This window comes from Lepisma saccharinum, chromosome 8 (assembly GCF_977018435.1).
Source record: "Lepisma saccharinum chromosome 8, izLepSacc3.1, whole genome shotgun sequence".
In the NCBI taxonomy this organism is placed as follows: domain Eukaryota; kingdom Metazoa; phylum Arthropoda; class Insecta; order Zygentoma; family Lepismatidae; genus Lepisma; species Lepisma saccharinum.
The window spans coordinates 87,122,730-87,134,498 of NC_139236.1; the positions used below are offsets into that span (position 1 = coordinate 87,122,730).

General features: G+C 38.3%; 1 protein-coding gene across 5 annotated transcripts in view; it reads left to right on the forward strand.

Annotated features, from left to right (window-relative positions):
- LOC145991267 (solute carrier organic anion transporter family member 74D-like) overlaps window positions 1-3,713 on the forward strand; it is a 150,316-nt gene extending 146,603 nt beyond the window's left edge. For all 5 annotated transcript variants that reach the window (XM_083127239.1, XM_083127238.1, XM_083127242.1 and 2 more), the window contains exon 11: window positions 1,051-3,713. In XM_083127239.1, coding sequence (XP_082983365.1) covers window positions 1,051-1,187 — 137 coding nt within the window. In that variant the 3' untranslated portion in view covers window positions 1,188-3,713. The remainder of the gene's footprint in view (window positions 1-1,050) is intronic.
- The last annotated feature ends 8,056 nt before the right edge of the window (window positions 3,714-11,769 follow it).

Consider the following 11,769-nt stretch of genomic DNA (forward strand, 5'->3'; position numbering starts at 1 on the left):
GTATTTTACAATCCGCAAATATTAATTTACTGAATTTGTTGGTGTGGGCAAACAGAGGAATTTTTTAAGTGCTTTTGAAACATCTCTATTATCTGCTATATGGGCAGAGTCTCCGTTCAAGCTCCCACGAATAGCATTAAACAATACATCTTAAACTGGATACGAGCCTCTCCAGTCATTGACAAATCTTTAACTATATTGTAGGGGTGTGCGGGATCCCGAAGTGTTGGGACTGGGATCGGGAAAAAAAAAAAACATCACAATCCTGACTTCGGGAAATGACTTCCCGACTTTCGGGATGCTGAGCATCAGGAAAAACCGAATGGTCATTTTCAAAAGTCGTAAATTCTCGTTTTTTTTCTGCATTGCAATTATCTGGAAGTTATCGCAAATTGTTAGTATTTATTCCAGAAATGCATAAACCATCACTGAAGGCAAAAATGACGTGTAGAATTCGAGCTTCGGGAAATTGCAAATCTTTCCCATCCCGAATGTCGGGATTAAAAAAAAATCCTATCCCGACCAAGAAAATTCAGTCCCGCACAGCCCTACTATATTGTAATATTTATCTATGCACTGTTCTATCTCACCTCACAAAACTAGCATAATGTACATCAGTCTCAATATCCTTTTGTGAACCTCTTGCTCAGAAATGATTAGTATGTATGTGTTTGTGTTTGTGGAAATGTGTGTTTTTCTTTTCGTTTTTGTGTGTCTTGTTCATTATTTTTTATTTTGTCGTTGTTCTTTTCTTTGTAGCCATTTTTCTTTTATTTGCTTTATGTGCACTAGTTAAATGTATAAACTGGGTTAGGTGGGAGAACAGTCACAGGCTGAATCTCGTCCTTCAATAAGGAAAATGTTAATTTGAATCTAAAATATAATAATAATAATAATAATCATCATTCAGTGGGTGAGGTTCAGCATTGCTTTTACTCCCACCTAAATCCTCTTTACTAACTTCTGTGACATGCACCTTTAGCTTTGGATATGTTATTAAGTGGATATATTCACACTGTGGTTCTCACTTTTTCTTTTATATTTTTTCAGGCATGACAGGAGGAATACTGTTGTTTGCATTCATTGTGGATATTGTAGTCTGGCACAAAGCTAGCAGCATAATATTCGTGCATGAAAATTCCCCAAACCAAGAGGAAGAAATGAAGGAGATGTCAGCGAACAACTGATCAAAATAGGTTTCTGTGATAATTATTATGCAACATGTATACGAGGTGTTTTAGAAGATTTCTAGGGTGCCTAGAAATGTCACACATTAAGCAATGAATGGGAAAAGAATCTTCCGTAAGTGGTACGAAAATGCATTTCTGTTTGATTGCCACTATTTCATTAAATCATTAGATTTGCAAGTTTTCCCAAGGTATCCTAGACACATGTCTAGGACTCCTCCATAGCCAAATGGATAGCACTCTCACCTCTGGTGCAAGTGGTCGTGGGTTCGATTCCTGGTGGGAGCCACCAAAATTTCAATGATTACCCAGCATCATGAGGACAATTGGGGAGCTACCTGAAAAGTAGTAGTAGTGGGCTCCTGTCTTGAAAGCCAGAAAACAATGACAATGGGATGTGATGCATTGATCATGTGCCACCCAGTGAAACACGCTGCTTAGCAAGCTCTGTTCCTCTGAGGTTGTTGCATATTTTTAATTTTCATTTTAGACATATGTTTCACCTGGATGCTTGAAACCGAAAAGATGTTTGAGTTTTGTTTTTAAGTACACTTTACGTACACTTTAGGCTAATTGGGACTGGGCTTGCCGTTTTAACTGGGATCCGAACCACTGCAGCAATTAAGCGCACGACCTTGAATACACAGAGACAACGTTACCACTATGACAGCGGGAAACATCTTGTCATCTGATTTGTGATTAACAGTGTAGAATTGCATTGTAATCATGGCATAAGATACAGGAAATGGTTCCCCCATGGTATTTTTTACCTCTCAATGCAAGTGACTCCCCACTCCTGATCTGCTGTTCACTGGCCTTGAGGTTTGGTGTACAGGTGTAAAGCTCACACTGCATGAAGGACTCGCTGGTCTCCACAAGTTCAAACAAGATACTGAAGCCTGGTGTGAGGCAACACCTTACATGCAGAATGCATTTTAGAGCCTGATACAAAATCGAAAGGTGAAAGCACTCGAGTTTGAGTCCACTTTATGCACATAAAGGCTAATTGGGGCTGGACCTGCAGTTTAAAGTGGGATCTGAACCACTATGTGCTTCCACCAGTTGTCAAACTTGAGACCCCTTGATCACAAGGTGACAATGCCATCAGGAAGGCCAATGTGAAAGAAGTCTTTAGTAGATGAAAGAGTCATCAGAGAACTCAAGGAAAAGGTATCTTACTGAGCACATATCAAAATACAATCAAATTTAATGGAAAAAAACTTACTACTCCTTTTACCCATCTTTCTAACGAACTCCACAGTACTGTTGGAAAAATCATATGATGTGGGTCTGAAAACACAGTTTCAAGTGTAATGGAACAGAATTATTGTAATACTTTTTGTAAAAGTGGCAGCTGAACTACAATATTACCTATGCAGCTATGTCATAATTATAATTTTCATTTGTAATCCATAAATAAGCCGTGACATTCACTATATATTTTTTGGAGGTTAATTTACGTCTCACTTCTTTAGGTTAATTATGATTGTGAGGGTGAATAGATGAAAACAGATGAAGTGACAAACGCAACAAAAAACAATGAAAACTCATATCTATAGTGGGACCACATTCAAGAGAACCTGCGCTGAACCACCCACTTGTGGAGTGGAGGGGCAGAGTGGAGCATTCTTCCTTACTGCCAGAGTTGAATGGATAACGGATGAAGGGGAAGGAAAGATTTTGGTCGAAGGTTCTTATGTTTGTAGTCGCTCTATAGTTTTATTCAGCTTATTTTTCAGTGACAGATGACAATTGTCAAAAGTTCTATCAGTAATTTTAAAATATCACTCATTATACAGAAATGCAATGTACCTCAAGAAGATTGTTTTTTTGGATTTGTGAAATTCATGGAACGTAGGATGTGCCAAAGTTGCAGGGATATTTAGATTTCTTGCAAAACTCTGACTGTATAAGCAATCAGTGTGAATTTGTTAATTATGTTCATACAGTTTGATAATTTTGTAATGAACTTTTTTCAACTTGCAAACAGAAGATAATGTAGATAAGTTACATTTTGTTATCAAAGGTTTGGCTCCACCCAAAAATAAATTCTGGCTATGCCCCTGATAACAATTCATGAAAGTCTTTGGTGGCACACAGTCTTACATGTCTTCTATGCAGAATATTGTAAGACGTGTAATGATGTAGAAGCATGGATAACTGAGAAAATTATATAACTTACCATGATCTATTTCATACAATCATAATACTAAATGCTTTACCTTTATAAGTTTATGAAAAGTAACATCATTTCCTGAATTGTATGGAAAGATGTACTATGACAATTTCTCAAATAAACTTGTGATTCCCAAAGTGACAAAAATTGGGAGAATACAACAACAACAAAATATTGTTGCTATTATGAAGTCATAATTATATGTATATGGGAAGAGAGAGAGAGAGAGAACAAGAAAGCAATTTTTAAAATAGAAAATATGTAAGCCATTTTTGTACATATTGTAAAGATAATATATTGTTTATGACAAAATTGTATGTAAAAGTTTATTGTAATAAAAATGTTCTAATGTCAAATCTAGTTGTGATTTTTCTCAGATTTTTGAAAAATATACCATTTTTAAAATGTATTTTAAACTAATGTTTGTTTCCATAAAGTGCACAGTTGTGCACAGTTCAATTTTCTTTAACGTTATATTATTTGAAGAGGCCAGCCAAATGTATTGTGAGCTTGGTTTTGGTGTGAACAGTGACTCAAGAGTTTTGGTATTTTATCCTTATGCCAATCCCACACTGTACTTAGGGAATCCTCACTTCCCGATCGACCTCCGGCTTGTAACTACCATGAGATTGTTTACATTTTCAGTTCACAAAGGCAGCAAAAGGACTCTCATATGATCCTTAAAAACTCCCATCTTGAAAATGGCTGACTGCAGAAACACAATATACCACTTCACAAGTTTATGTGCTAATAACTGTTGAAGAAGAGGGAAAATAAGGGAATAAGAGAATAATATTCGCACTGTTGAAAAATGCACCATATGTAGTCCATAGCAGTGAATGTGAATGAGCATATGACAAATTTAATTTGAGTTGATACACCACATTAAGCAATAGGAAATTGCTAATTAATTCTGCAAGACAGACAGGAAAAACTCATTTGTAGGCTACAAGAAACATGTATTTCTTAACTCAACACTAAAATTTCAAGTTAGGGTAATCGCCTAGTATAAAGTTGCATTACCCATATATTACGATAGGGATTGTATCTTCTAAAATAAACTACATAAACTTTACAGCAATATTGAAAATGAGAAAACTGCAGCATTTACATTAAGCTTATCATATTTGGCATCTATTTAGTCATACTTATTGTGACATTTACTTTGAAAGCTATGAAGCATTATTTACAAATCGTAATTTATATATCATTACAACACTACAGATTTATTTCCTGCAGTGCAGTGACGCCGATTGAGTTCCAAAACTGGGGGGGAAGGGGGTAAAGACAGTATATTTCCCTTTGTAGATAAGGTTTAGCATAGCGTGGGGGGAAGTAATCCCTGCCACTGCTGCAGTGCTGTACACAGCACACACACGATCAAATATAAAAGCACCAAAGCTACCTTGAAACAAGCAGTCGAACACCTATTGCTCTTCTCCTTCTTTTCCATCTTCCTCAGCTGGCCAGTGAGCTTCTCAATTCTGATTGGTAGTGCTATGGTCTCAAGGATGGATTTGAAGACACTTTCTAATCCTGTCGGGAACAGAACATGAGAAAGCTTTCAAACTGTTGTGAAGTGAGGAAGCTGGAAGTCGATCTGGAATTGAAGAATGACCTCAGTACCGTGTGACATTGGCTTTATTTTGGTGATACTAGCGGATCCAGAAAGTTTCAAGGAAGGGCCAGTTAAATTCTATTCTGTAGTTGCTTCTTAAAGCTTTCACTTGATAGGTCCCCAATGGTCAAAATATATATATATTACATCACCACAGCTAGGGATGGCACCAACACGAAACCTTTGGAGTATTCATCCCTTCATACCTCCATGGTTCATCCATTTTTTTTTTTACAAATACATATTACAAGTTTATTTATGCGATGCGACAGCATGTGACTTGGTTCCATGCCCTCCAAGCAAGGGCCTATGGAAATAAATAATGTGTGCTTACTCAGTGTATTCATTCATTGTTTTCTGCCTAATTGGCAGGTTTTTCACTGCAATCTTCAGCTTTCCCTATTCTCTGCCTTATGCTTCGTAATAGCATACGACCCAGTTAATTTAATATCATCCATAAACTGATATCTCTTTCTTCCACGGACTTTTCCTCCTTCAACCATTCCCTTTAAGGCATCTCTTAGCAGGCAGTTCCTTCTTAGACAGTGTCCTAACCAGTTTCTTTTCCTCTTCTTGATGGTCTCCAGTATAGATCTTTTTTCACCAATGCTTTTCAGTACAGCTTCGTTTCTTACCTTGTCCGTCCATTTTACACGGTCCATTTTTTGCCATGTCCACATTTCAAAAGCTTCGAGTCATTTTTCTTCATTTCTTCTCAACGTCCAGGTTTCTGCACCATATAGTGCTACTCTCCACTCAAAACATTTCACTAATCTCTTCCTTAGACCTATGTCCATGGGTCCACAAAAAACATTATTTCTTCTATTGCAAGCTTATTTTGCTATTGCGATTCTCATTTTCACTTCTTGGTTGCAGCTCATGTCACTGCTTATAGTGCATCCGAGGTACTTGAAGCTATCCACTTGCTAAATTCTTTCACTGTTTGCTCTCACATTAATATTCCTTGGTTTCCATCCTATAACCATTGCCTTTGTCTCGTTTACATTAATCTTCATCCCATACTGCCCACAGCTGCTGTTTAACTCTTCTAACATACTATTTATGGTGCTTTCATCCTCAGCAAATAATGCCATGTCATCAGCAAACCTTATGCAGTTTATTCTTCTTCCTTACAATTTGACACCTCCTGTGCCCTGGAAACAATTTTTCACCATATCTTCTAAATAGATATTAAACAAAGTAGGCGATAGGCAGCATCCTTGTCGTACTCCTCTTCCAATTTCACAGCCTTCTGTCAATTCGTCTCCTATTCTCACTTTAACTTGTTGATTCATGTATAAGTTGCTTAGAAGTCTTCTCTCTTTCCAATCTACACCATTTTTTTCTTCAGAATTTCTAAAAGTTTAACCCAATTCACTCTATCAAAGGCTTTCTCCAGGTCTACAAATACTACAAACACCTCCTTTCCTATCTCTAAATATCTTTCCCCAATGGTCCTCAGTAAACCAATTGCATCCCTTGTACCTCTTCCTTTCCTGAAACCAAACTGTTCTTCCTCTAACTCGCCACTGACTTTCGAGCTATAGGTGTGTGTTCAGAATTCTTAGAATATTTTTTGTCGAGTGAGATATCAAGCTGACTGTACTCGGAACATTTTCTGGCATTGCTTTTCTTCTGCAGAGGTACCAAAACAGTATCTGTGAAATCTTGTGGCCAATCCCCTTTCTCATAGATTTCATTGCATAAGTGCAGTATTTCTCTTTTTTCATCTCCCAGGCATTTGATTAGTTCAAAGGAATTTCATCAGTGACCGTTGCTTTCCCATTCCTCGTTTCTTTAAGTGCTTGCTCAAATTCTTCATTCAGGATATAGTATCCTTTCTCATCATCAGGCACGTCGTCTTCATTTTCTACGTTCAGACTGTCTGGGCGATTCTCTTTCTGGTAGAGCTCTTCAACGTACTTTCCCCACACATTCGATATTCCTTTTTTGTCTGTGATTTCACATCCTCCCTCGTCTTCTATCATCCACATTGTTTTCCGTTTCTTCTTTTGGGAGCCCAAGCAGTTTACTTCACGATACATCAAGTCATACCTTCCTCTTTTTTCCAGTTCTTCAATTTCTTCACATTTTTGTTTCATCCATTGTTCTTTTGCCCTGTCAGTTTCTCTTCTTAGCTGGTTATTCAGTATCCTGTAATTATTTCTTCCCTCTTCCATATTTACATTCTTCCATTTTCTCTGTTCCTCCATTTTTTTCAGCATACTTTCAGTAATTCATGGTTTCTTTATACTTTCCCTTTCTTTCCCTGTAGCCTATTGTTTCATCCACTGCTTCCTGTAAGCAACTTTTTATTCCATCCCACATCTCATTCCTATTGTTACAACTAGCTTTAAACTTAGTATAGTTTCCTTAGAAATTTTCTGCAAATTTTTGTCTTTCTTCTTCTTCCCTTAGCTTCTCTAAGTAGGGTTTCTTGCTCACCTGATCTTGTGTTATCTTCTTCAATCTAAGATTGTTTTCTCCTGTCAGTGTATATGGTGCAGAATATCATTACTAGAGGTACATATTTTTGGTAAATAAAAAAAGCAGAATTTATTTACAAAAACAGAGTCGATTTCGGGTTCAAAAGCGGTAAATAAAATAAAATTTCGGTGTTATAGCGGTGAATAATCACATCAAAAGTGCTATATAAAATGACATTTTGGTTTTAAAATTGTGAATATAATCCTAAATTTGATTTAAAACCTGCAGTTATTACACAAAAAAAACTTAACCCTTCTAATAGCACATTTATGTAGTTACCAGAGTATTAAGTTTCTTCCTGTGTAAAGCGGTCCATTTTTGCTACTCAAATATTTACAGCAGAATTAATCAATTTTCCGTTAATTGCATAACTCACAGGATACTTCGACTTCAGAAAGTGTCGCGTCGGTATATAAACAGTAAATTTCGTGTTTAAGAGTATATTTCGCATTTTGCAGTTCATTTCGCATTATTTCGTGACAAAACAGGGTAGAAAAATGCGACTCGCACCTTTCAGAAACATGAAAAATGAACATTTCAGCATGTTATTTCATATTTCGTGTTTTCGTCAAAAACGAAATTTCCATGCCTCTAATCATTACTAATCTATGGATGCCCAGAAGATCAAGGGGGGCCACACCCCCCTTGAAAATTAAAGCCAACCTAAAATTATATATTTGATACATATATTCATTTATTCACAGTAATAATTATTATTAGGATAGTAGAGGGGATAGTACTGATTTCAGAAAAAATACATAAATACATTGCTTTTCTCTGAAAATAAAAGTTGATGGTGGCCTGGCTGGGACTTGAACTCATAACCAATGGCCCCCCTGAGATTTCTGAGAAAAATTCACATAATTAGAATAGTGAAATTGTTGGTTGGTTGAGTTGGTGTTTTAAGTCTACTTTATGCACAGTAAGGTTAACCGGGACTAGACCTACAGTTTAAAGTGGGATCCGAACCACTGTGTGTCTCCACCGGGTATCAAACCCGGGACACCTTGATTACAAGGCAAAGAAGCTAACACTCCACCATCAGGGAGGCCCCGAAATTGTAGTTTGAAAACACAAAAGATTAAGTGGTCTCTGTTTGGTATATATGCATCATGAAATAGTACAAAGAGGGAGCTGTTCGTCAACAAGATCATAGTTGTTTGTGGAACGGAAGACGAATCCAGTGGACTCAGGTCTGAACTGGACAACAACTAACTAACTAAGTAACTCCCTAAGCCTTCTTGAACCCGAAGGTTCATGGCTGCAGCAACACAGGCCTTCCATGTCCCTATCCTGAGCAAGATCTTTATACTCTTTTCCATCTCTACCAATAACCTTTAGGTCAATCTCAACATTATCCCTCAATCTTCGTCTTGGTCTTCCTTCTGGTCTCTTACCATCAGGTTTCTCAACAAGAATCCTGTAAACTCTTCTTTCCTCTCCCATTCGTGCCACATGGCCTGCCTACCTAAGTCTTCTTGATTTAATCATTCTAAGAATATCTGGACATGAATACAAATTATGTAGTTCTAAATTATGCAACCTTCTCCACTCACCTGTCTCCTCATCCCTTTTATGTACAAATATTTTCCTAAGGATCTTATTTTCAAATACTCTCAATTTATGTTCCTCTTTCAATGTAAGGGATCAAGTTTCACACCCATATAATACTACAGGCAAAATTAACAACGCCGCCACGGTATTTTCAAGATTTGTAAAACATTAATGATAATCAGTTTTAATGACTGATGTGATGACAACATGTGAAATCATACTCTAACCCCCCCTTCCCCTCCGCCGCGCCCAGTGGAAAATTTCTAGTTCGGGGCAGGGCGTTCTTGGCCCAGTTTGGCGAAAGGTGGAGGATTCTTGTACTGATCAACATAGAGAAAACGCAGTGCTTGGAGGGATACCTATGCAAATTATCCTAGTAGGGGTATGCTTTATGATAATTTCGTTAACTGGGAAGATAGTATCACCCTGTATCCCCATAACTTTGAGTACTGCTTTCCCCTCCCAACCCAGAGAAAAAAATCCGACGGCCGGCCTTGGTCAGAACCGAAGCACCTAACAATTTTGGTCATTGAGTGATGTTCATTTCTTGACTTGATCCATCCTCCCCCAAATTTTCAGGTTGCTCAATTTTAAAATTAAGGATACTTTTCCTAACCTCCTGGGACGTGAGTAGCAAAGTATTGAAGTCCAAAATTTGAATCTGCCCCTGAAAGTTAAATCCCAAGTTTGAATCTGCCCCTGAAAGTTAAGTCCCAAGTTTGATTCTGTCCTCGAAAGTTAAGTCCCAAGTTTGAATCTGCCCCTGAAAGTTAAGTCCCAAGTTTGATTCTGTCCCCGAAAGTTAAGTCCCAAGTTTGAATCTGCCCCTGAAAGTTAAGTCCCAAGTTTGATTCTGTCCCCGAAAGTTAAGACCCAAGTTTGAATCTGCCCCTGAAAGTTAAGTCCCAAGTTTGAATCTGCCCCTGAAAGTTAAGTCCCAAGTTTGAATCTGCCCCTGAAAGTTAAGTCCCAAGTTTGAATCTGCCCCCGAAAGTTAAGTCCCAAGTTTGAATCTGCCCCCGAAAGTTAAGTCCCAAGTTTGAATCTGCCCCTGAAAGTTAAGTCCCAAGTTTGAATCTGCCCCTGAAAGTTAAGTCCTAAGTTTGAATCTGCCCCTGAAAGTTAAGTCCCAAGTTTGAATCTGCCCCTGAAAGTTAAGTCCCAAGTTTGAATCTGCCCCTGAAAGTTAAGTCCCAAGTTTGAATCTGCCCCTGAAAGTTAAGTCCCAAGTATGATCCTGTCCCCGAAAGTTAAGTCCCAAGTTTGATCCTGTCCCCGAAAGTTAAGTCCCAAGTTTGAATCTGCCCTTGAAAGTTAAGTCCCAAGTTTGAATCTGCCCCTGAAAGTTAAGTCCCAAGTTTGAATCTGCCCCTGAAAGTTAAGTCCCAAGTTTGAATCTGCCCCCGAAAGTTAAGTCCCAAGTTTGAATCTGCTCCCGAAAGTTAAGTCCCAAGTTTGATTCTGTCCCCGAAAGTTAAGTCCCAAGTTTGAATCTGCCCCTGAAAGTTAAGTCCCAAGTTTGAATCTGCCCCCGAAAGTTAAGTCCCAAGTTTGAATCTGCCCCCGAAAGTTAAGTCCCAAGTTTGAATCTGCCCCTGAAAGTTAAGTCCCAAGTTTGAATCTGCCCCTGAAAGTTAAGTCCCAAGTTTGATTCTGTCCCCGAAAGTTTAGTCCCAAGTTTGAATCTGCCCCCGAAAGTTAAGTCCCAAGTTTGAATCTGCCCCTGGAAGTTAAGTCCCAAGTTTGATTCTGTCCCTGAAAGTTAAGTCCCAAGTTTGAATCTGCCCCTGAAAGTTAAGTCCCAAGTTTGAATCTGCCCCTGAAAGTTAAGTCCCAAGTTTGATTCTGCTCCCGAAAGTTAAGTTCCAAGTTTGATACTGCGCTCGAAAGTTTGTCTCAAATTTGATTCTGCCCTTGAAAGTTAGGTCCCAAGTTTGATTTTGCTCCCAAAATTAAGTCCCAAGTTCGATTCTGACCCCCAAAATTAAGTCCCAACATAGCCGCCGACTCCATGGGGCTTGAGGGGCTCGATCCCCCCCCCCCAATGTTATCAATGTGGGGACAGAGCCACCCGAATAATTTTGCTTAAGATAATCCAATGTATTATTTTGTTTCTCTTGTAACGTTTACTCTGAATTGTGCCACATGAACTTAACTTTAAATACACATTTGAAATGTTCTATACCATCAATTTTGGGAGTCTGAGACTGCTGAACCATCAACTTTGGGGGGCTATGACCAGAGACAGCAAAACACATGACTTATTACTATATACTAAGTATGTAATTATGAGTATTGTTAACATTTTTACTAAAAAGAGTTTCAAAAGAAGATGTGCATGAACTAGGAGAGTGGATGGGACGTTCGGGCTACAAATGGCTCTTGCATGTTATTCAGAACGAGATCATTGATATATTAGGGAGATCTGTTTTGCGCTCCGTGGTAGCAGATATGAAAAGTCGGGAATATTTTGCTATTATGGTTGACGAAACTTGTGACATATCCATCCGTGAACAATTGACATTTTGCATTCGAACTGTAAATGAAAATTTTATTATTTTTGAGGATTCCGAACACTGAGGCCGAAACTTTAAAAAGGGACAGAGTGAGTCATTCATTAATTTATTTCAGTGATCAGAGGCCCCCCCCCCAATAATTTTGACAAGTCGGCGCCCCTGAGTCCCAAGTTTGACACCCCCCCCCCCCAAAGTTAGGCCCCAAGTTGCTTGCTTGTTGAAATAGAAAGT